This window comes from Eumetopias jubatus, unplaced genomic scaffold (assembly GCF_037043125.1).
Source record: "Eumetopias jubatus isolate StellerSeaLion01/CBP00866 unplaced genomic scaffold, mEumJub1_p1.0 scaffold_10, whole genome shotgun sequence".
In the NCBI taxonomy this organism is placed as follows: Eukaryota; Metazoa; Chordata; class Mammalia; order Carnivora; family Otariidae; genus Eumetopias; species Eumetopias jubatus.
Genome location: NW_028274816.1, coordinates 117,793,040 through 117,818,945, shown reverse-complemented (window position 1 = coordinate 117,818,945; position 25,906 = coordinate 117,793,040). Strand labels below are relative to the sequence as shown.

The following is a 25,906-nucleotide window of genomic DNA, read 5'->3' as shown; positions in this document are numbered from 1 at the left end:
TATTTGTTAGAGAGCATGAGCGAGCGAGAGAGTGAGCAAGGGTACAAGCAGGGGGAGCTGCAGGCAAAGGAGAAGCAGGCTCCCTGCTGAGCAAGGAGCCTGATGCGGGACTCCATCCCAGAGCCCTGGGATCATGACCTGAGCCGAAGGCAGACGCTTAACCGACTGAGCCACCCAGGCGTCCCTCAAGATTTTTCTGACCAGAGAATATTCTAGGGAAAAAAATTATAAAAGATTTAAATCTAAAGCAAACTAAGGGCACCTGGGTGGCTCAGTCAGTTCAGTGACTGACTCTTGGTTTCGGTTCAGGTCACAATCTTATGGGTCTTGGAATCAAGCCCTGTGTTGGGCTCCACACTCTGCAGGGAGTATGCTTGAAAGACTCTCTCCCTCTGCCCCTCCTCCTGCTCTCTCAAATAAATAAATAAATCTTAAAAAAGCAAACTATAAGTTATTAAGTGTTCATGCCAATATTCACTTAATTGTACAAGTTTCCCCTCTTCACATAGGTGATTTAAAAGTTCACCTTTAAAAGTCAGTTCTGAAGTCCCTTCTAAGTTCACTCAAGTCCCACAGACTGGATGAAGAAAATATGAAAAAAGTTATGTTATGCCTAACAGCTCAGCATAGGGGATACAGTGAGTGTTCTAAATAATCTGCTCTACCCTACCTCAGAAACCAAGTGATCTTGTTAACATCTAAAAACAAATGGGGGCACCTGGGTGGCTCAGTTGGTTAAGCATCTAATTCTTGATTTCAGCTCGGGTCATGATCTCAGGGTTGTGAGAGTGAGCCCTGTGTTGGGCTCCATGCTGAGTCTGGAGCCTACTTAAGATTCTCTCTCTCTCTCTCTCTCTCTCTCTCTCACCCTCTGCCCCCCCTCAAGAAAATAAAAAATTTTTAAAAGTGTAATGTTTAAATTTTACTGGTTTCTATATTAAAGGTGGTCTCTGATTTTGTCTCTAATTCTGAAGGCACTCTATTGGGAGCTTAAACTTTTCTCCAACAGAAACACAGTAAACAGTGTTGCTGAGTAAAACTAAAGCACACAGTAGTTACTTCAGGAAAAAAAAAAAGATTTTTCCAAGTTACTTAAGTAACTTTTGTGTGGCTTATCAGAAAATGAAAAAAAAATGGAACTTTCATCAAGGAAAAGCAATAAATTCAAAAGTAGTTCTCTTTAGAAGAAAAGGCTAAGCTGAGTGTAAGTAGAGCTATCCAAAGAGAAATAGAATATTCTTTCCACATTGATGACTCTAAAACCAGTTATCTGCAGAAAACATGACAGATTGAATTTCCATGGCTAATTAAGAACAGATACAGGTTTGACACCTTTGGGACTCTGGCAGCAATGAGTCTAATTTTTTGTCTCCTACCAATTTACATTTGCACACAATGAATGTGACAGTGGTAGCCAGATTAGACTGATTATTTTGTCAAATACTGAGTTGCAAAACAACAGAGCCAGAGTAAAGGCAGAGACACATTATCTAACCTCTTGAGACACATTATCTCACGGTTCTAAACAAACAGGTGGCTCTAATAGATGAACAACAGACTAATACTTAGTAGGTGTTACTGAATTTTCTAGATATGGGAAGAAACAATAGCAAATTAATTAGATTCTTATTTTGCTGCTAAGATTAATTCTTACAGTCTACATTTGAAGACTTTGAACCCAATAAAAGCAAGATATGACTCCCGAATCAACAAATCAGTGCATAGGAATAGTTAACCCTGAAATAGATCCAAGGGTGTATAAAAACCTACTATCTAATAACCGGAGTATCACTAACCAACAGATACAAAATGGATCATTTCACAACAGACATTGGGAAACACAGTTATTTGAAAGAAATTCAAATTCACTTCATGCCAAAATAATTCCGGAGAAATTTGAATGTCAAAACACATTTTAACCATTAAAAGTACTAGAAGAGGGGTACCTGGGTGGCTCAGTGGTTAGGCGTTGGCCTTCGGCTCAGGTCATGATCCCAGGGTGCTGGGATCGAGCCCCGAATCGGGCTCCCTGCTCAGCAGGAAGTCTGCTTCTTCCTCTCCCACTCCCCCTGTTTGTGTTCCCTCTCTCGCTGTCTCTCTCTGTCAAATAAAGAAATAAAAAATCTTTAAAAAAAAATACTAGAAGAAAATATGAAATTTTTTTTATTTATTTAAGATTTTATTTATTTATTTGAGAGAGAGAGAGAATGAGAGAGAGCATGAGAGGGAAGAGGGTCAAAGGGAGAAGCAGACTCCCTGCTGAGCAGGGAGCCCGATGCGGGACTCGATCCTGGGACTCCAGGATCATGACCTAAGCTGAAGGCAGTGGCTTAACCAACTGAGCCACCCAGGCGCCTGAAAATATGAAATTTTAGTCCTATTTAACTGATCTCAAAAATTAAAAGGACATTTTAAGCATAACATCACTGGAAATACAAGAATGGAAATCTCAAGCGGTGTTTTAATATATTCTGTCCCATATTTTCTTCTAGTACTTAAAATTCCCTTACTATTATAAGCACTGCTGCTGTGAAAGTCCTTACATATGTACCTTTTGCAAAGATGCCTGCATGGTAAGTTCCTAGCAGTGGAACTTCTAGGTCAAAAAATATATTTAGTTTAAATATCAGTTGATATGTATTGATATTAATTTATATTCCCATTAATAGTTAATGAGAGTGCTTATCTCCACACCTTTCCCAGCCCTACATACTACCAAATTTAAAAGGTTCTTGCCAATCTGATAGATATCTCATTGTTACTTTTTGCACTTCTACCTTTTTTTTTCTTAATTTAGTTCTTTAATCCACTTGTCATTTTATTTTAAGGCTGGTCCAAGTTAAGGACTTCACCATTTTCCCCCTTCAGGATAGTGAGTTGTTCCTCCAAAGGGATAGCCGGGAGTCCTAACATCAGCGAATAATCAATCACTTCTTTCCTCAATTGTTTGAAATGCCACATCCATCATATACTCCTTTGCATGTATATATTTGGACCTTGGTTTGGACCCTTTTTGGACTCTTGGTTCCATTTTGCAATTCCATTTGGACATTTATATGCTACTGCCAACCTATAAAATATTCTGATATCTGCAGGGCATCTAACCATCTTAATATTTCTCTTTTTCAATAACATCCTAACTATTCTTATCCATTTTCTCATCTGGATAAATTTTAGAATCAACTTGTCAAGTTAAATCGAGTTGTGGGGGGTGCGGAACTGGTTGTCTCAGCTGGTAGAGCATGTGACTCTTGATCTCAGGGTGCTGAGTTCAGGCCCCACAATGGGTGTAGAACTTACTTAAAAAAAAAAAACCAGTTGGGATTTTGATTAAAATGATAATAAATTTGTAGATTCATTTGGAACAAACTAAGCTTCTCATCCAGGAATTGCGCATGTTTTCCCACTTATTCAGAGATTTATTTTTTCCCTCAGAAAATTTCATGGTTTTCTTCGTATCAATTTTACACATTTCTTGCTGAATGAATGAATGAATTCACAGAACAACTTTTTGTGGTAGGTTCAGGGAATGTAGTGATGAACAAGACAACTTCCTTGTTTTTATGGAGCCCACATTCTATTTGACAAAAATGGTCAGGCGCCTGGGTGGCTCAGTTGGTTAAGCGACTGCCTTTGGCTCAGGTCATGATTCTGGAGTCCCTGGATCGAGTTCCGCATCGGGCTCCCTGCTTGGCAGGGAGTCTGCTTCTCTCTCTGATCCTCCCCCCTCTCATGTGCTCTCTCTTTCATTCTCTCTCTCTCAAATAAATAAATAAATAAAATCTTAAAAAAAAGAAATATCCTCAAGCCCTAGCTGACCTATGGGCTATTTACAACCTGGCACAGTTACCAAAAGGGGAAAATTCCATATGTCCCCATACCTCCTCACCTTCCCACTTTATTTTTATTTTATTTTTTTTAAAGATTTTATTTATTTATTTGAGAGAGAGAACGAGAGGGGGGAGGGTCAGAGGGAGAAGCAGACTCCCCGCTGAGCAGGGAGCCCAGTGTGGGACTCGATCGCGGGACTCCAGGATCATGACCTGAGTCAAAGGCAGTCGCTTAACCAACTGAGCCACCCAGGCGCCCCTCACCTTCCCACTTTAAATACAGCCCCCACCCATGGCCTCATGGCAGATGGTCTCTCCTTTGCTGTCCTGCCTGATGCTCCCTTGCAGTGTATTCAATAAACTTCTTTCTTCTTTGTTCTGCCTGGGGTGAATCCTTTCATCGCCTGCACCACTGGCTTTCACCCGATCATCACCCCACATTTGTCTCCCACATCCAACCAAGTGGTGAGACACCACAGTTATGAGATACTGGGTGGCTATTTTAGACTAGATGGCTAGGAAAGTCTCTTAATATTTAGACTGAGGTCTGAATAGCAAGAATCCATCCTCATTAAGTTGCTAGAGGTGAGGCAAGCATTCTAAGGAGAGGGAACAGCTAATGCAAGAAGTCCTAAGGCCACTAAATAGCTTGGTTGGTTCAAGGAACGGAAAGAAGGCCATTGAGGCTGGAGTGTAGTGCGGAAGGGGAAAACTGTTAAGAAACAATGTTAGACAAACATTTAGGGACCAAATAAATCATGTAGGTTTTCTTTCTTTCTTTTTTTTAAGATTTTATTTGTCAGAGAGAGAGCACAAGCGGGGCAGGGGGCCTGACACATAGCTCGATCCCAGGAGCCTGGGATCATGACCTGAGCTGAAGGCAGACCCTTAACCAACTGAGCCACCCAGGCGTCCCTCATGTAGGTTTTCATAAGGAGTTTATATATTATTTCATTTTATTAAAGAATAATTGACATATAGTATTGTATTAGTTTCACATGTACAACATAGTTGATTCGATATTTATATGCATTATGAAATGGTCACCACAAAAAAATCTAGCTACCATCTGTCACCATACAAAGTTGTTACTGTATTACTGACTATATTCCCTATGTTGTACATTGCATGCCCATGTCTTATTCATTTTAGAACGGGAACATTGTACCTCTTAATCTCCTTCACTTATTTTATCTCTCTCCACACCCCCCATACATATTATTTTATTTTTTTAAAGACTTTATTTATTTATTTGAGAGAGAGGATGAGAGAGAGAGAGAGAGCATGAGAGGGGGAAGGGTCAGAGGGAGAAGCAGACTCCCCGACGAGCAGGAAGCCCGATGTGGGACTCAATCCTGGGACTCCAGGATCATGACCTGAGCCGAAGGCAGTCGCTTAACCAACTGAGCCACCCAGGCGCCCTACATATTATTTTAAATGTGATGGGAAGTCCTGGAGTGTAGTGAGTAGCAGAATGACTTGATCTGATTCATGATTTTGAAAGATCATGATAGTAGCCAGTGGAAAAAGGACTTCAGGGAGCCAAGAGTGAAAGAAAAGAGACTCGTGGGGAGACTATGAAGTGGTCCAAGTGGGGGGTAATAGTGTCTTAGACTGGGATGATAGTGGTGGGGGTAGTGAGAAGTGGTAGGTTCAGTACTGATTTTGGAGATTTAGTCAAAAGGATTTGCTGATGAACTAGGATTGGAAATTGGTGGGAGGATGGAGTGGGGAGGAGAATGGAGGAAAAAGAATAAAAAAACTCCTAGGTTTTGTGTGTTTTTATTTTTTTAAAGATTTTATTTACTAATTTGTTTCAGAGAGAGAGAGAATAAGCGAGGGGAGGAGCAGAGGGAGAGGGAGAAGCAGACTCCCCGCTAAGCACAGAGCCTGACACAGGCCTCCGATCCCAGGACCCTGAGATCATGACCTGAGCCAAAGTCAGATGCCTAACCCACTGAGCCACCCAGGCGCCCCAACTCTTAGGATTTTTCGGCTTGAACAGCGTGGTGGTTAGTGATGCTTACAGATGTGGGGAAGACCGTGGGAGGAGAGCCATGGTCCTGGATGGTGTTACCTCGGGGGAGCATATAGGAAAAGAAAAGAGCTGAGGACCAAGGCCTGGTCTCTCCCAACAATTTAAGGTCTGCTAGGGGGAAACCAGCAATTGAAAATGAGAAGGTGTGGTTTATCAATCGGGTAGGAAGAAAACCAGGATAGTGTGGTACTTTTAAGCCAAGAGAAGAAGTTTTAAAAAAGAAGTGATGGTTTTACTTGTTACCAAGTTTCAAGAAGGAAACAGTGGTTCTATTTACTTCTTAATTTGGAGCAGAGTCAATAACAGAAAAGTCATCATTAGCTTTGGAAAAAAGAAGTCTGGTTATGTCACAAAAATGGTCTTAAAAGAATGATGGGGACGGTTGCTGTTTGGAATAGATTTAGGAGAAATTACGAGGTAGGATTTAGAAGTAGAATTTAGATAGAGACAACTCTTTCAAAAAAATCTTCCTGTGAAGAGGCGCAGAGAAATGGGGTAGTGTAGGGGGTCAGGTAGTTTTTGTGGTTGTTGTTGTTGTTAATTAAAGCAGAAATCAGAACATATCTGTGTGCAGATGGAAATGACCCCATCGGAAAGGAAAAACTGATGAGGTAGGAGCAAGAAAAGATAAATGGTGGAGTAAAGCTCTGGAGGAGAGAAGAGAAAGGATCTGGAATACAAACGGAGAGTTTACCTTTAACAGTAGCAAGGCCACTTCATGAAGAGGAAAATGAGGAACTGAGAAGCCAGGGTGTTGGATGGAAAATGTGGATATCATTTTGAAAAAGTGGCTGAGAAGTGACAAAAATAGTGGAAGAAAGGAAGACAGTGAACCATGAACAAATAAAGTAGTTCCTAGGGATCAGTAGGTGATGACATCTTGGTGTAGTAGCAGTTGGCAATAACTTTAAAAGAGCTTGGGTTTTTTGAAGGACAAAGAAAGAAATGATTTGGAGGCAACATGAAGAGCAGGTTTGAAGGTAAGAATAACTGTGAGAAGTAAAACAATCTCCTCTACTTGGAAAGTTGCAAGAGAGGTAGTTTTGCCAGGTGATAAACCAGTTTTCACTTGGAACAGGAAGTTGATGGGAACATTTAGAGAAGAGGTGAAGAATAAAGGGGAAATGGCTGTTAACAGATCTTGAAATCTAAAGTGTGGAGTGAAATGGTTAGGATGGTTGGTGAAAAGTAGACACTGAATCAGATTAATAGAAGTAGAGGGTAGCATGGAGATGCTAATCAGGGTAATGGTGTATGACCTGGAGACTACTGGTTGTGATTGAGTGAAAAGGATTATAAAGCATGGTGGAATTATCTTTTTTGTAATCTCTAGGGAGTGAGGGAAGGTGGTAAACTGTTGAAGATGCATAATACGGAGCTACACAACCTGTTCTCCCAGGTCTTGTGGTTTGGAGGCTACTAGATTAGAATTGCTAATTTTTCATTTAGGATTTTTGCATTTACAGTTACAAAATATAGTCTGTACGTTTCCTTCTAGGGTTAACGATTGTTAGGTTTGGTAACTGGATTGTGATCATCTTTCAAAACAAGCTGGGACTTTTTCCAAGTATTTTCACTTTGAAACTATCTGGTCTAATGTATTTTGATGTAGGGGCTTAACTTTGATTACTTTCATTTTCTACATAAATGTAATTTTATGTAATTCAGATTTTCTACATTTTGAGCTGATTTGGTTATTCATATTTTTATTGGTTCAAAGAGTTTTTCTATTTGTACTTCTTGTGCTTTTTTTTTTTGGTGCCAATCGTTGGATGAACGTTTTCCTCACTCCTATTTCTGTATTAGTATCATCCATTTAAGTCTCTCAAAAACTGTACAGGAAAGGGCATACCGGAGAATTAATGGTGAAGTGGCTAAAACCGGAAAAAGTGAACTTTAAACTGATTCACTGCAAGGACGTTTGCTGCCGAGAACATACTAACCTGCCTACCCTGAGGCTTCATTTGTGGAAATAGGTGCAAAGGTTTCAGTGCTTAGAATACAGCGTACTGTGCGAAGTGGCGGGAACTAACTAGAGCACTAGAGCGCTTGACAGTTTCCGTAAACTATTTTCAAGTGATAACTTGAAGTGAAACCACCAAAGGAGTAAAATGCTTACCCAGGGCTCGTTGGAAAAAGTACTAGGCTTAACAAAAGCTGAAAAGATCTGTTCAAAATTAGTTAAAATATAACCCTTTTAAGTCTCCGACATACCGACTTATGTGAAACAAGACTGTTCAGCGGATGGTGGAAATTTTCCTAAGTTTCCTTAACAACACAAACTGGATTGCTTGCCTCAACTCCCAGTCGGATACACCCCACCCAAATCCAGTTCAAGAGTGCCACACTTTTTCCAGCCTGCTCACAAACGACCTTCCGAAGCGAGGTTTCCCGCCATTTCACTTCAAGGAACGGATGGTCTCCTTCCCGCCCCCCGAGGCCCGAGCCTACGCGGCTATCCCCGCACGGCGAGCAGCGTAACGCCAAGGGCAGTAGGCTGCATTACGATCCCGGCGACCGAGCCCACAAGGTGACAACCCGAGCTGCTCGGTAAGTGCTATGCGTACGACGAAAACCCGGAGCGAAAACACCCAAATCAAAAGAGAAAGCCCAGCTGGGGGCCCACGGGCCCAGCGCCCGCGCAGAATGAAGCGCGGCGGCCCCTGGGAGGAGCGAGGGTTGGGGGCGGAGGGCGAGCTTGCTCCAACTCGGCTCCGGATTGGTCGGGTCCAGAGAGCCGAGTGACGACAGCCGGGGAGAACGTCTGATTTGTGTGATGGGCGCGGGGAGGCGGGGAAGCGCATTGCGCAGGCGCAGCTGCTCGGCTCTTCTCGCCCTAGCGCTCCGGCCCAGCTCTCGCGGACAAGTCCCGACATCGCGCGCCCCCCCCTCCGGGACCGCCCCCTCCCCCCTCTCGGCGTCGTCGAAGATAAACAATAGTTGGCCGGCGGGCGCGGAGTGTGTCTCCCGCCGCCGAATTCGGCGGGCTGCGTGGGACCGGCGGGATCCCAGCCAGCCGGCCATGGCGGGGCTGTACTCGCTGGGAGTGAGCGTCTTCTCCGACCAGGGCGGGAGGAAGTACATGGAGGACGTTACTCAAATCGTGGTGGAGCCCGAGCCGACGGCTGAAGAAAAGCCCTGGCCGCGGCGGTCGCTCTCTCAGCCGTCGCCTCCGCAGCCGTCACCGCCGGCTCTTGCTGGCAGCGAAGTCTCGGGGAAGGGCCCAGCGGTGGCAGACCGAGAGGCTCGCGACCCTCCCCCGGACGCCGCGGCCTCGCCAGCTCCCGGTCGCTGCTGTCGCCGCCGTTCCTCAGTGGCATTTTTCGCTGTGTGCGACGGGCACGGCGGGCGGGAGGCGGCACAGTTTGCCCGGGAGCATTTGTGGGGTTTCATCAAGAAGCAGAAGGGATTCACCTCGTCCGAGCCGGCGAAGGTTTGCGCTGCCATCCGCAAAGGCTTCCTCGCTTGTCACCTCGCCATGTGGAAAAAACTGGGTAAGTTCCCTGCTTGTTTGCCGCCCGCCTCTTTTTCGGGCAGTTGAGGGCTCTTAGAGCGCCAGCACCGCGTGGGCCCCCGGCTCCGAGAGCGCTACAGAGTGCACACTGGTGGAAGTGAAGTGTCCCCTCGGTCCGGTAGCGCTTTCCAGGGTGGAAGGGCCGGCCAAAGTGGCCCTGGGAGAGATCGGATCGCTGTATCCCGCAGCCGCCCCGCGTCTAATTTCCACCCGGCCAGAGTCCAGGGAACCGGTCCTCTCCCGGCTTCACTTTGGTGGCAGGCTGCGAATACGTGTTTGAAACCTGGCGCCAGATTTTGGCCAAAAGATGAATTCAGAGCGCTTGGTACCTGAGTCCCACGCAAAGGAAGCCGGAGACGGCAGAAATGAGAGTGTTTCCTTAGAATCTGTCATAATTTTGCTCTTGCAGGACTTGTCGCTGTCGGGTTGCCTCCTACCGGTGGTGTCAGGTCACCAAATTGACCCCCGGTGGCTGGTAGTTGAAGTATGCTGTAGACTAGTTTAAGAAGGTCAAATGTAATCATCCAGCGACTTAAAAGTCTTGGGAGGAAATCGGTTGTGTTGATCATAAAATGGTTTTAGGATCTTTATGCTTGTACTGCTTATGAAAAACAAAAGCGAGGTATGCGTTGTTACGTCTTAAACTGGCCCCACGTTAGGGTTGTGTGTTAAATTGTACTAGGGCTTTTTAAAAAAGTACACTTTTTTTTTTTAGTTGCCATAGCTAATTGCTGTCAGACAGTTCTCACCAGTTACTAGTTAAAAGTTGTAACTGCCCGTCAAAGTAACAAGAGAAAAGAAATTACTGATACATTAAAAGGAAATCGCTTACTTTCTAAAAATTCGGTGTAGTTGTAGTTTCATCTAAACTTTAGTTTTCTAAAGCATCCAGTGTTTCTGTACCCAACATGTGTTATTATACAGACTTAGAGCTGCTTATGCATTGCTCTGTATGAATGGCATGAATCTTTTCTAGAGAAAAGATAATAACTTCTGTCATTTAAAAAAAATTCTCTTGTTTAATGGTACCATAATGTTGCTTTATTTTTGACAGAGGGACAGAGAGAGAAGAGTGTAAAGATTGGTCAAATAGAGAACATTTTTTAAAAAGGTATTGTTATAGAGTTGTAGACTAGCTTCTTTCAAAGTCTGTTTTCTATTTGCCTGGCTTTCTGCCAAAAATTGTTTGATTGACTCATGGAACAACCAGTCCTCCTGTCAGAGGCGTTTCCCATCCAATCCCAGAGGCCCCTATTATTTGTTTTGTTTTGTGTAGGTAGAGCAGAGCTGAAAGCACTGCAGTATATTCCAGAAATATGTCATTTCATTCCCTGCACGGCAACCAGGAGTGGACACCAAGATAACAAGATAGAGGAAGATTAGACACAAAGAACTATTAAGAGTCCTGTTTATTTTGCAGTACACTTGGAGCAGCATGAATTTGCCATATATTTGAGCTAAAAGGATAAAGAATAAACCCTGTTACTTGAGCATTTTTTTTTAAAGGATTTTATTTATTCATTTGAGACACAGAGATACAGAGAGAAGAGAAAGCATGAGCAGGGAGAGAGGCAGAGGGAGAGGGAGAAGCAGGCTCCTTGCTGAGGCAGGAGCCCAATGCGGGGCTCGATCCCAGGACCCTGGGATCATGACCTGAGCCGAAGGCAGACGCTTAACCATCTGAGCCACCCAGGCGCCCCTTGAGCATTTTTTAATAAGGCAGGGACTGTGCCGTCAAATGCTAATGTGTATTTTTTTTTTTTTTTACATACACGTGCTTTTTGAGTCAAACTTTAACTCCTATGAGGCATGGTTTAGAACCTTATATACCAAACAAATATTCAAGTTTGCTTTGTTCCATAAACTTGTACTCCATCCTCAAAACTTAAAAAAAAAAAAAGCTGAGTATATGAAAGTCTTGACACAGGAGATGCAGGTTTTTAAAAAAAATTGTACTTCAGTCCCAAATTCATGGGTGGCTCCTCATTTTCTATAAAATAAACTCTACAGTTTGTAATGTGCAGGTCAAGCCCTTTCCACTCCAACTTTAGACTCCCTAGTCAATTTTATCTGTTACTCACATTTCTAACACAGTCTACTAACTTTTTTCCCAGGGCACATTGAGATACCCCATTTTCTTGAATTCCCCCCCCAAAAAAACTGAAAAATAAACTCCTCAATCTCTAAGTCTGTGTGTTTTCTTCTGTGAAGACTTCTGTTTGTTTTTTTTTGCAATTAAGCATCCTTTGTTTCTACTTTTTAGTGCTTATTAGGTTATAGCAGTGCTTCTCAAACTTTTTGTTCTTAGAACCCTTTTTACTCTTAAATGATCGAGGACCCCAAAGAGCTTTTGTTTATATGGGCTACATCTGTCATATTTACTCTGTGAGAAATTAAAACTGAGGAAAATTTAAAAGTATTTCTTAATCTAGGGTACCTGGGTGGCCCAGTCATTAGGCGTCTGCCTTTGGCTCAGGTCATGATCTCGGGGTCCTGGGATCGACCCCTACATCGGGCTCCCTGCTCAGTGGAAAGCCTGCTTCTCCCTCTCCCACTCCTCCTGTTTGTGTTCCTGCTCTCACTCTCTCTCTCTGTCAAATAAGTCTTTTAAAAAATATTAATCTAGGGGCGCCTGGGTGGCTCAGTCGTTAGGCGTCTGCCTTCAGCTCGGGTCATGATCCCAGGGTCCTGGGATCGAGCCCCACATTGGGCTCCCTGCTCCGTGAGAGGCCTGCTTCTCCCTCTCCCACTGCCCCTGCTTGTGTTCCTTCTCTGGCTGTGTCTCTCTCTGTCAAATAAATAAAATCTTAAAAAAAATAAAAATAAAAAAATAAAAAATATTAATCTATTAAAAATGAACTAAATATATGTTAATATATTTAAGTGAATGTGCTATTCATAATTCATTATATCTATTCAATAAATACTTATTAATATAATTTAAATGAAAAGTCACTTCTGAAATTAATACTGAAATAAGAAATATTCTCATAACTGCTTCTGCATTCCATCTATTGTGCTGTGTTGTCTGGTTGAAGTATATAAACAAGGCAGCCTCACGTGTATGGTAGGAAAAGGGAGGAATAGTTCAGTAGTGTTTTAGATAATTCTGGATATTCTACACCAAAGTGATCGTTTCTTAAGGTTAGTAAAAATGGAATCTGAAACCTTATCATAGGACTTTTTGTAGTTTTACATTAAAATCCATTGGTCTGTCTTGTGCTTTTTAAAAAGATTTATTTACTTATTTATTTGAGAGTGAGAGAGACAGCACAAAGGGGGGAGCAGAGGGAGAAGCAGACTCCCCGCTTGAGCCCAATTTGCGGCTGGATCCCAGCACCCTGGTATCGTGACATGAGCCGAAGGCAGGCGCTTAACTGACAGAGCCACCTGGGTGCCCGTCTTGCACTTTGAATGAATCTTTTACCTATGTGTAATTTATGACATGGTACATTAGTCATTTGGAAAATAATATTTCACTGAATTATGCAGATCTTCTAAATATTGATGTATTATGCAATATGAAGACACATTTGTTAATATTTCTGATCTCATCAAAAAAGTCTTAAGATTGGGAAGCTATCAAGTTCACTGTAGTGGATACTCATTTTCCAAATGTAAGTTTTTAAGCATCAATTAGAAATTTATCACTGGCAGCAGATACTGTCAGTTGCTTTTCTTTTTTTTTTTTTTTAAGAGATTTTTGTTTGAAGATTTTTTTTATTTATTTGACAGAGAACACAAGCAGGGGGGAGCAGCAGGCAGAGGGAGAAGCAGGCTCTCCGCTGAGCAGGGAGCCCAATGTGGGACTCAATCCCAGGACCCTGGGATCATGACCTGAGCCCAAGGCAGACGCTTAACTGACTGAGCCACCCAGGCACCCCATCAGTTCTTATTCTTGAAGAGAGTCTCACTTTGTTTATTTTGAAGAAAATGTATGCCAAATGCCTAAGTCTTACTATCATTCTTCCAAGTAAAAATGATGGTCCATGAAAAATGGGGTTAGTTCATTCCATAATTCACAGAGTAAGAAGTACTTTTCCTCTAGATAGCCATACTGTTCAACAGAAGCCTGTTGTACATACTTCCCTTTTTGTCATACAGAATATAAAAAGATGTGTATTCATGGGTGGAGGCTTAATAAAATTAATTTTTATTGCGACATCAAGGACATTCTTAAGTAAAATTGGTTTGCCTTTTTTTTTTTTTTTAACTGCAAGTAGGTGGCTCTGGAGAATACAGTGACTGCTAGCTCAGTTTGGTGTTACTGCCTTGATTCCTGCTAAAACCAGCAGTTTTACCACTGTTTTTGAACCATCGGTGCAAATGTTAACACAGTGAAAAGGGCAAATAAACTCTTAGAATTATTATGAAAATAATTTTGGCTTTGTGAAATTCCTGTAGAGATCACACAGACCATTGTGAGATAACCATTATGTTTTATCTGCCTCTCAGATAAATCTTGAGGTCTTTGGTTGGGGGGGTGCCTTATATACTTTATAATTAATCTATTAGAGCTGAGTCCTTGCTCAAAGTAGCTGCTAGTTTAGTTGAATTTCTGTGGGTGAAACGATTAAGTTGTCTTTTTTACTTTTCTTTTTTTAAATTAAATTAAATTAATTTATTTATTCATGAGAGACAGAGGCAGAGGGAGAAGCAGGCTCCCCGCGGAGCAGACAGCCCGATGCGGGACTCGATCCCAGGATCCTGGGATCATGACCTGAGCCGAAGACAGATGCTTAACCGACTGAGCCACCCAGGCGTCCCTTACTTTTATTTTCTAATTAAAAATAATTTTCCCCCTTTAAAAGTTGTGGTAAAATACACATAAGATTTACCATTTTAGCTAATTTTATGTGTACAATTCAGTGGTATTAAGTACAGTCACAGTATTGTGCACCCATCACCACTGTCCATTTTCAGAATTTGTTCATCATCCCATACAGAAACTCTGTAATCATTAAATGGTAATTCCCCATTACCCTCTTCCCCAGCCCCCGGTAACCTCTGTTTTACTTTATGTCACTATGAATTTGCCTATTCTAGGTACTTCATATAAGTGGAATCATACAATATTTGTCCTTTTGTGTCTTATTTGACTTAGCATACTGTCTTTAAGTTTCATCCAAAATATAGCATGTATCAGAATTTTTTCCTTTTTGATGGCGAGTAATATTCTATCCTTTGTGTATATGACATTTTGTTTATCCATTCATCTGTTGATGGACATTTGGGTTGTTTCCAACTTTTGGCTAGTGTGAATAATGCTGCTGTGTACAAAGATATGTAAGTGCTTGAATCTGTTTTCAGTTCTTTTGGGTAGAAACCCTAGAAGTGGAATTAAAGTCCTTTTTTTTCCATATTATTTTCTTATTTCTTGATCTCAAGTTATTGTATGGGTCTAATTTATGTATATTCACATGTATGGATTTACTGTTCTTGTGTTAATGTTTGCCTTCTAAGAAATAATGTTTTAAAGTTTATGCTTTTTTTAGGTTTGTTCATTTGAAATAATGTTCTCTTTGCCTCTTTCTTTTGCTAGTTCAGAGAAAGTAGTGAACAAATTGCAGTTTTAATTCCTGTTATTGGGAATCATGTTTTACTTATGTTACCAAGAAAGCCTCTGGAAAGATAACAGTATGTTGTTGAAATAAATGTGATCTCTGATGTGATTATGGGAAATCTACCACAGTGTTTGTAGGAGAAGATGAAATAGGGAATTTTTTTTGAGGGACTAAGTGTTACTTCCCCTTTGTTTTGATTTTCAGTATTATTAAACTATCAGTATTTCAGAAATTGCAAGAGAGAGGGTGTGTGTGTGTGTGTGTGTGTGTGTGTGTGTGTGTGTGTGTGATGTGTGTGTTACTTTTGCTGGTTTAAAATGATTCCAAAATAATAAAATGTAGGTGATGAATATGTTTAAAAAGATTTTTAAAATTTTTCTTTTTTTAATTATGTTTTTAATTTTAATTCCAGTATAGCTAAACTAAAGTGGAAGTTTTGTTACCTTAGTGTGACTGAGGATCAGAGCATTTACTTTAAAGAATATGACCAAAAGAATTATGAAGGGCTGGTCTTAACCTAAATTGTTGGTTATAGGTTTGGCAGGTAGTTTTTGTTACCTTAAAATTTAGAGATACTGAAACAGAAAGAAAATGGGAGGGGTAGAGGGAAAGACAAGGGACAGTGAGATAGAACTAAATTTGAAGAAGGGTTCTCTTAAATCAAGAGAATTTTAAACCTGTATATTTTAGTTTGGTATTTCTCATTTTTTATTTTCAAGGACCTTCACCCTCTCACACATCACATGTTTGTAAGAGTTTGCCATATTTTTCAAGTACTGATTTTTTTCTCTTTTTGTTAACCATTTTTTACTTTTGATCAGTATTAGATAATCTGTTATCACATGTTGCATATATCAATAGTTCATTCCTTTTTATTACTGAGTAGTATTCCATTGTATAGGTGCACCACAATTTGTTTATCCATTCACCTGTTGATGGGCCTTTGGGTTGTCTGCAGTTTTGGCTGTTACAAATAAAACTGATGTAAAGTTTTTCTTTATAGTAGAAGGCCACTAATAAATGTAGAAGGAATGATAGTATTTTAGAAAATCATATTCAGTAACCATCATAATGATTCAGTCAAGAAACATCAGCGAATGCTAAAACTAGTGGGTGAAAATTTGAGGAACAGAATTATATTAGTTTTTTTTTTTAAGATTTTATTTATTTATTTAATTGACAGAGAGAGAGAGAGAGGCAGCGTGAGAGGGAACATAAGCAGGGGTGTGGGAGAGGGAGAAGCAGACTTCTGGCCGAGCAGGGAGCCCGATGCAGGGCTCGTTCCCAGGACCCTGGGATCATGACCTGAGCTGAAGGCAGTCGCTTTAACCAACTGAGCTACCCAGGCGCCCCTACTATGTTAGTTTCTTATTGGGTACCTTAAAACAACAGAAATTTATTCTTCATGGTTCTGGAGGCCAGAACTCTGACATCAAGGTGTTAGCCTCCGTTTTGGAGGCTCTGAGGGAGAATCTGTTCCATGCTCTCTCCTAGCTTCTGGTCGCTGCCAGCAATACTTGGCATTTCTTGGCTTGTAGATGTATTACCTAGTCTCCACTGTCTTAATATCACCTCCTCTGTGTCTTCTCCCCTTCTCTTTTAAGGACACCTGATTTTGGATTTAGGGCCCACTCTAATCCAGGATGATCTCTTCTTAAGATCTTTAACCTAATTACATCTGGAGAGACCCTTTTCCTGAATAAGGTCACATTCACAGGTTCTGGGTGGGCCTGTCTTTCATCGGGGTGGGGGGACCATTCAACCCACTACAAGGATTTTTGTATTATCTGAGATTATCTTCCCACAAATACTTATTAATTACAAGGGGAAAAAAATTATAGTGGAGAAACCTGGTAGATACCACCTTAATCAAGTGACCAAAGGTGGCATCATTTTTAATGGATAAATTGAAGTCGTATACCACCTGCAATAAAAAAGATCATATTTAACACTTCTGTGATATTCCTTCCAAAAATGCATAATCTGAATACAAACAGGAAACATGAAACAGATCCAAATGCAGAGACATTCTTAAAGTGATTGGTATAGTATTCTTAAAAAGCATCAAGGAAACAGAGGAATTGTTGCAAATTGAAAGACTAAAGAGACATGAGTAAATATAATAAAGTGGTCCTGAATTTTATCCTTTCATTTTAAAGCATATTATTAGGATAATTGATAAAAATTTGAATGAGATCTGTAGATTAGATGTAGATTTCTTTTTTTTTAAGATTTTATTTATTTGTTATTTATTTATTTATTTATTTATTTATTTATTTGACAGAGAGACACACAACGAGAGAGGGAACACAGGCGGGGGAGTGGGAGAGGGAGAAGCAGGCTTCCCGCTGAGCAGGGAGCCTGATGTGGGACTTGATCCCAGGACTCCGGGATCATGACCTGAGCTGAAGGCAGACGCTTAACGACTGAGCCACCCAGGTGCCCAAGATTTTATTTATTTATTTGACAGAGAGAGAGAGAGCGAGAGCAGGAACACAAGCAGGGGGAGTGGGAGAGAGAGAAGCAGGCCTCCTGCTGAGCAGGGAGCCCAGTGCGTGGCTTGATCCCAGGACCCTGGGATCATGACCTGAGCCGAAGGCAGCCGCTTAAAGACTGAGCCACCCAGGTGCCCCAGATTAGATGTAGATTTCTGATATTGATGGTTGATTGTGGACATGTAGAATGCCCTTGTTTATAGGAATTAGATAATGTAATTGTATTTGGGATTGTAGCATATCTTGTTGGCCATTTAGTCTCTAGCAGTTCAAGAAAAAGAAATTCTTTGAATTATTCCTGCAAAACAGAAAAGGCAAACCTGAAGTAACAGGTCTCAGAAGTTCAGAAATCTATCTCCGGGAATTTAGGTAGCAGTTTCATCAGAGCCCTGCTGCTACATGCATACCAGATAGCCAAGACTATATTTATTTGTTTCACTCTAAAGAGGATAAATCAGAAACTGCAGCTGCATTTAGGGTCACCATTTGAATATAATCCATTGTCATTTTCCAAGAGCAATCAGACTTTACGCCCCTTCTCTCTTGTTTTAATGGTGACAGCCAATTTTTGTGATTCTTTGAGAGAGGAAGTAATGCTTTTAGTTTACTATTTTGGAGGAGAGTATCATTAGAGGGGTGCTCCAAAATCTTACACTTGGCCTTTTCTACTATAGTAGACTTCCTGACCTATCAATTAAGAGCAATGAGGGGAAACTGTTCATTGCTGCAGTTATTTGGGGACTAAACTACCTGTGGGATAGGTTTGGGATTCCACTGAGTCTCAGGTGGACTGGACTCAAAGTCTTCCTTAGTACTTGACCTCCACGAACCTTAGCTCTGATCAGTGGACTGTGGTTTTGTTCTGTTAGCTCCAGATTTATCTTAGAGCCATCCTTGAGTAGTTACTCAATGATGTATTTCTCTTTCCTCAGTGTATAGCTAGCTATATGTGAAGATGGCCACATACGATTTTGTAGAAGATTAACAGTACTCCTTTAACTAAACATGGAAGGTTTTTTTGGTTTTTGTTTTGTTTCTTGTTTTGTTTTGTTTTTGGAATCGAATAAGGCTGTGTGAGTGACCGTTCTGGAGATCCATTATTTCTTCTACCCTGTTGTCAGTTAGGTAAGGTAACCCTACCAACTTTGCTTTGGGTTCTTAACTACTCCTGTCTGATCTGTCACCTCAGGATTCTGCCATCCGCACACAGATCAGGGAACCAGTTTTAGTTTTAGCCTCTTTCATTAGTATTCCTTGCCTAGAGGGGAGTCAATAAAATGTGTTTAAAAGATTTTGGTGTTTGGGTGCCTGGGTGGCTCAGTTGGTTAAGCGACTGCCTTCGGCTCAGGTCATGGTCCTGGAGTCCCGGGATCGAGTCCCGCATCGGGCTCCCTGCTCGGCAGGGAATCTGCTTCTCTCTCTGACCCTCTCCCCTCTCATGTGCACTCTCTCTCTCTCAAATAAATAAAAAAATCTTTAAAAAAAAATAAAAGATTTTGGTGTTTACCTAATTACTTCCATAAACATTAAGTTGAAGAAAATCATCTGAATCTTTCTTGGGGATGGATATATGGGATTCATATGCAGGTAATAGATTAATTATTTCCTCTATTTCACTGTTTGTTTTCTAGAGCTGCTGTAACAAAGTTCCAAAAATTGGTGGCTTAAAACCAAAGAAATTTATTGTCTCAGTTTTAGAGGCCTAAAGTTCAAAATCTAGGTGTTGGCAGGACCATGCTCTCTCTGTACTCAACTCTGAAAGCTCTGAGGGAGACTGTACCTTGCCTCTTCTAGCTTCTGGTGTTACTGGCAGTCCCTGGCATTCCCTGACTTGTTGATGTGTCATTACTCTAGTCCAATGGTCATCATCTTCCTGTGTGTCTTTACGTCATTTTCCTTCTGTGTGTTTGTCTTTGTGTTAACATTTTCCCTTTTTATAAGAACACCAGTCATATTGGGTCAGGGCCCATCCTAATGACCTTATTTTAACTTGATTACCTCCATAAAGACCCTGTTTCCAAATAAGGTCCCATTCTGAGGTACTGGGTGTTAGGATTTTGAATATCTTTTTTCTTACTGTTTTTTGGGGGGTTAATTCCTTTTTAAAATAATTTTTTAATTTTTTTATTATGAATATCTTTTCTGAAGGGACACAGTTTAATCCATAATCCATCATCCCAAATCATATCAGTCAGTCATAACAAATTTGTTTTTCAGAGTCATATGGCCTCTTTGGCCAGGTTTGAGTCTAGGTTTGCATTAGCTGACCCAGAAAAGTTTTATAACCACAGTTCTTAGCTCGTAGTCTTATCTTACCACTGTATACTCATGGGCTGTTTGTTACCATCTGGAATATGAACGAGAGCCCTGATGCCTTCTATCCCTTACTGGTTCCATAACTAATTGACATTTTTCTGAGGGTTAGTGGCCTGCAAGCTATTTGTGATACAAGTTATGTATTAGTTATTTGAAAGTAACACTAACTTGGTCTACATTAGGAAGGAAAAGAACATGGGAATTTATTGGCGGGACATTGGGTAGGTCATAGAATTAATTGGAGGACTAAACCAGGTCTCAGAGTGGACAGAACCTGGTTAGGGTACCTCTGGGGCTCTAGGTGATAGGAATTAGTGGACACTCACTGAAAGGTTTTAGTCTCTGGGATGGATCAGCTCCACAGTTTTCTGGCATTATGCCTTTCTAAGATGCAAATATCTGAAAGAGTCTGATCTGGTTTAGGTAATTTGCCCTCTAGGCTAGGAGCAAGCAAGTTTTTCAGTTACATTAGGGAAAGACTGCATGCAGGGGAGGTTGTGTACTCCAGAACAAAACTGGGATGCTAATACTAGGGGGAGGGATGGGGGGCTGGACAGGTGCACACTATATTTAGTACTATAAATAAGGGCTCAAGTGAAAGCCACATAGCTTTATGCTTCATTTGGATTATTCCCTCAGGGGAAAAAAATTCTCAAAGCTGAATTATTTGTTTAAAGAATGTCCATCTTTTGATGGTTGTGGGTATTTGTTTTCAAATTGCTTTCCTGAAAGCTTTACATCTCCATACTACTTTGGCATTAGAATTCTGTAACAACTCTCAGCATAGTGATTTAGGAGTATGTTATATTGCCTGGGTTTGAATCCCAGATTTTCCACTTACTATCTGTATGACCTTGGGTAAAACTTCTTTGATCTGGAGCATACTCATCTCTAAAATAGAGATGATGATAGTACTTCCCTCCTGAGAGTTAAATAATTTGGTACATATTATTTGGTACATGGTAAGTACATAAATTCCTCAAGTTTTAAATTTATTACAAAAAACATACATTCTGGGGCGCCAGGGTGGCTCAGTCGTTGAGCGTCTGCCTTCGGCTCAGGTCATGATCCCAGGGTCCTGGGATCGAGCCCCACATCAGGCTCCTTGCTCGGCGGGAAGCCTGCTTCTCCCTCTGCCACTCTCCCTGCTTGTGTTCCTTCTCTCACTGTGTCTCTCTCTGTCAAATAAATAAATAAAATCTTTAAAAAAAAAACATACATTCTGTACTTATTTATAATAATTTTATTTTATTTATTTTTTATTTTATTTTTAAAGATTTTATTTATTTATTTGAGAGAGAGAGAATGAGAGATAGAGAGCACGAGAGGGAAGAGGGTCAGAGAGAGCAGCAGACTCCCTGCTGAGCAGGGAGCCCGATGTGGGACTCGATCCCGGGACTCCAGGATCATGACCTGAGCCGAAGGCAGTCGCCCAACCAACTGAGCCACCCAGGCGCCCCTATAATAATTTTATTTTATTCAGAAGTTTCATAATTTTTTTTTGAAAGACTTTATTTATTTGACAGAGAGAGTGCACACACGTAGGCAGAAAGAGAAGGAGAAGCAGACCCACTTCCCCACTCCTGCTGAGCAGGGAGCCTGATGAGGGACTCAATCCTAGGACCCTGGGATCATGACCCGAGCCGAAGGCAGATGCTTAACTGACTGAGCCACCTAGGTGCCCCTAGAAGTTTCATACTTTTGTTTTAAAATTTATTAGTCTTTGTTTTAATGGCTCATACATATTTTCTTGCTTCAAAATACTTTCTGTAAGTTACAAATCATGTACTAATACTGTCTTTCTAATATACTCCTAGTTTTGTTTTGTTTTAGGATTTCATTTATTTGACAGAGCAAGCACAGGCTGGGGAGTGGGAGAGGGAGAAGCAGGCTCACCGCTGAGCAGGGAGTCTGACGGGGGACTCCATCCCAGGACCCCAAGATCATGACCTGAGTGGAAGGCGGAGGTTTAACTGACTGAGCCACTCAGGCGCCCGATATGCTCCTAGTTTTAAGACATTTGTTTATGTCATTTTTTAAAAATTAAAAGATTAAAATGTAAAGTAGAAAAAAGACAAATTATAAAGATCTTGATTCCTTAATATATAAATGTATTGCAGTTTTAATCAGAACCTCAACAGGGTTTGTTTTTTTTAAAGATTTATTTGAGAGGAAGAGAAAGAACTTGAGTGGGGGGGGCAGAGGGAGAGGGAGAGAGAATCTCAAGCAGACTCCACGATGAGGACGGAGTCAGATGTGGGACTCGATCTCACTCACGACCCTGGGATCACAACCTGAGCCGAAACCAAGAGTCAGGCAATTAAACGACTGCGCTGCCCAGGCGCCCCAGGGTTTGTTTTTGTTTTTGTTTAATTTCCAAGTTGCTTCTAAAGTTTATTTGGAAAAATTCTTGAGTATTGAGAAAGAAGAATAATTGGGGGATACTTAAACTCCCAATTATTGAAAAGAACCATAAATAGATTAGTAGAATGAGTCTAGAAATAGATCTGAGGCAAAATGTAGCGTATGATAAAAGGTGACTTTTCAAATGAAGAAAGCACGGATTGTGGGGTATTTTTAGATCATTGCAGAATATCTCTTTGCACATATTAGGGCTTTTGACCAAAAAATGTGATTTAAATATTAATATTGTATCTTTGAATATCATTTTTTTTTTTAAAGCTCTTTTTCTTCTTTTCCATCTTGTTTTATGTGCTTTTTGCAACCTACTGGTAGATCTTAGGTAAATTTTGTTTTCTGAATGTGCCTAAGAACCTTTTTTTCTGGGAGTTCACCTCGTTAATACTTATTATGATAATAGATTTTTATTTTTTTAGGTGCTTAGCTGCAAAAAAGCAATAAGCTAGTTTGAAAAGAAAAGGTTTTAGCAAGATCTATAATTAACCCACAAAATAACTGAAAAGCCTAAAGAAACATTCAACATACTCTAGGCTAAGCTTCTAGGAATAATATCTGTAACCAAACTGGGAAGCTAGATGGGCTGGGGAGCTGTATGCTGTGATCTGTGCTTGTAAAATTGATGCCTTCTTGCTGCTGCTGCTGCTGCTGCTTTTTTTTTTTTTTTAACTTTAAACAAATTGTGAAATATAGCATACATATAGAAAAGGCCATAAAACATAAATGTACACTTCAATGAAGAGTTGTAAAATGAACACCATCTGGTTAAGAAAGAGAACATTGCCTGTACTACAGAAGCTCCCATATGTCTTTTCTCATCTCATATTTTTATCTTCTCTCAAGGGGTAACCGTCATCCTGACTTTTGTGGTGATAGTTCTGTTGGGGTTTACTTCTTTTCTTTTGAGAGATTTGATTGATTGATTGAGAGCCTGTGGGGTGGGGGAGATGGAGAGAGAGAATCTTAAGAGATTGAAGAGGGAGACAGAATCTTTTTTTTTTTAAGATTTTATTTATTTGAGAGAGAGAATGAGAGAGAGAGAGAGCGCGCATGAGAGGGGGGAGGATCAGAGGGAGAAGCAGACTCCCTGCTGAGCAGGGAGCCCGATGTGGGACTCGATCCCGGGACTCCAGGATCATGACCTGAGCCGAAGGCAGTCGCTTAACCAACTGAGCCACCCAGGCGCCCAGGGAGACAGAATCTTAAGAGAGAGAATCTTAGGCAGGCTCCAAACCCAGTGTGGGGCCGGGTGTGGGGCTGGATCTCAGGACCCTGAGATCATGACCTGAGCCCGTATAAGCAGTGTAGCTCTGAACATTCATATATATTGTGTGTACATGTACATTAATTCATGGTATATATCTAGGGATAGTGAATGGTCAAAGTATATACATATCTTCATTTTTTGATAATGCCTAGATGTTTTCTGAAGTGGTTATATCAGTTTATACTTTTACAAGTAGTTAATAGAACATGTTCCACATTCTTAATGACAGTTTCTATTGTCAGACTTTAATTTATGCAGTCTGATAATTATATAGTGGTATCTCATTGTGGTTTTTAATTTGTATTTCCCTGTTTATTAAAGAAGCTGAACACCTTTGCATGTTTTTTGTCTGTTTGGATTTCCTCTTTTGCAAAAGGCCTGTTTGAGCCTTTTGTCCATTTTTCTGTTGCATAGTTTGTCTTGTTGATTTGTTTTGTAGGAGCATTTTTATATTCTGGATACCATTTCTGTGGTGTGTTATTACAAATTACATTCGGCGAGTTGTCTTTTCAACTCTAGTAATGGTATCTTCTGATGAACAGAAATTTTTAATTTTAATGGTAGTATAGCTTCATAATCATTTTCTTTCTTTTTTATTTTTTTGGTTATTAAATAATTTGTTTATTGTACTGCATTTATAAAGAAAACAGACAACCCAGTAGAAAGAATAAAAATACATTTGGGGTTGTAACTGACAGCGATAGAAATCCTTTAGTGAGATCGTGGAAATTTGACAGTATTATGATTAAGTTCAATAAAGGTACATGGGGTACTTGGAAGATCAAATTCTATAGCTCCCTCTTTCTACGGCTTCTAATTCATCTGGCTCCTTAAATGATAGGGGGAAAAGCCCTTATTTGGTAGGAAAACATTTCCAGAAAAAAGTTAGAGGTTCTCTCATTAAAATTTCTTCTCACATCAGTTGTTAAGATGGGGTCTTCTATTTGTATTTTGGTTATTTCACTTTAATATCATCACCAGAATTCCTGTAATTGCACAATTGTTATTTTACAGTGTAGACAAGAATTCAGTTCTAGTCTGCTATTGCTTTAGATATATGTATATATAGCTGAAAAGTCAATTCCTCCACAGCCATTGGGCATCCTAGGTGAATTTGGCCTTGATTGGGCTCTGCCAAAGACTAATAGACTAAAATGTGAAACAGCCTCTCACCCTGTACCCTTGTCTTTTCATTAAAACACCCTTTAAATTGTAAGCATCCTTTTTAAAAAGAGCTATGAAGATGATGAACTCATCCTTTTATTCATTGACTCTAAGACTCAGATTTTCTAGTGCATCTCCTATTGCCAGCATAGGGATGAGAAGGGGAAAGGGTGTTAATCATTTTCTTTAGCTCATCCTTTGTCTTTAGGAAATCCCTTCCTTTTTTTTTTTTTTTTTAAAGATTTTATTTATTTGAGAGAGAGAGAATGAGAGATAGAGAGCACGAGAGGGAAGAGGGTCAGAGGGAGAAGCAGACTCCCCGCTGAGCAAGGAGCCCGATGTGGGACTCGATCCGGGTTCTCCAGGATCATGACCTGAGCCGAAGGCAGTCGCTTAACCAACTGAGCCACCCAGGCGCCCTAGGAAATCCCTTCCTATCCTGAGGTCATGAATGTACCTTCCTGTATATTTTCTAACCATTTTAGCTTTGCTTTTCATATTGGGTCATTTAATGTCTGAAATTGATTTTTTTTTTGTGCTTGGCATCAGGGACCCAAAGAGTTGGGGTTTTATTGTTTTGTTTTGTTTAATCTTGTCCCAATTCCATGTACTGAAAGTCAATTTTTTTTTTTTTGAGATTTTATTTTTTGGTGTGGGAATGAGCGGGAGGGGAGGGGCAGAAGGAGAGGGAGAAGCAGACTTCCCACTGAGCAAGGAGCCCGACCCCAGGGCTCAGTCCCAGGACCCTGGGATCATGACCTGAGCAGAAGGCAGACACTTAACCGACTGAGCCACCCAGGCTCAGTCAATCAAAAGGAAGTTAATCTTTTCTCCACTATTCATGTATCAAGTGTTTAAAAATGCGTGGGTCTCGGGCGCTTGGGTGGCTCAGTTGGTGAGCGACTGCCTTCGGCTCAGGTCATGATCCTGGAGTCCCAGGATCGAGTCCCGCATCGGGCTCCCTGCTCGGCGGGGAGTCTGCTTCTCCCTCTGACCCTATCCCCTCTGATGTGCTCTCTCTCTCTCTCATTCTCTCTCTCAAATAAATAAAATCTTTAAAAATAAATAAATAAAAATGCATGGGTCTGTTTCTCTGCTCACTATTCTGTTCTTTTGGTCCACTAGTTTACAACTTTTCCATAAAAGTCTTGTTAGAGATTTGTTGCATTATTCCCAGATATAATATACCTTTTGCTGCTGTTGTGAATGATATCTTTTTTTAAAAGGTACATTTTGTAATTTTTTTGTTGCTGGCTTAGGGAAATAGCATTTTTTTTTTAATATAACAATTTTTATATTC

General features: G+C 40.7%; 1 protein-coding gene across 1 annotated transcript in view; it reads left to right on the top strand.

Annotated features, from left to right (window-relative positions):
• Positions 1–8,686: 8,686 nt before the first annotated feature.
• Positions 8,687–25,906, top strand: part of PPM1D (protein phosphatase, Mg2+/Mn2+ dependent 1D) — a 63,823-nt gene continuing 46,603 nt past the window's right edge. Inside the window, exon 1 of the mRNA XM_028109286.2 lies at positions 8,687–9,362. Coding sequence (XP_027965087.1) covers positions 8,891–9,362 — 472 coding nt within the window. The 5' untranslated portion in view covers positions 8,687–8,890. The remainder of the gene's footprint in view (positions 9,363–25,906) is intronic.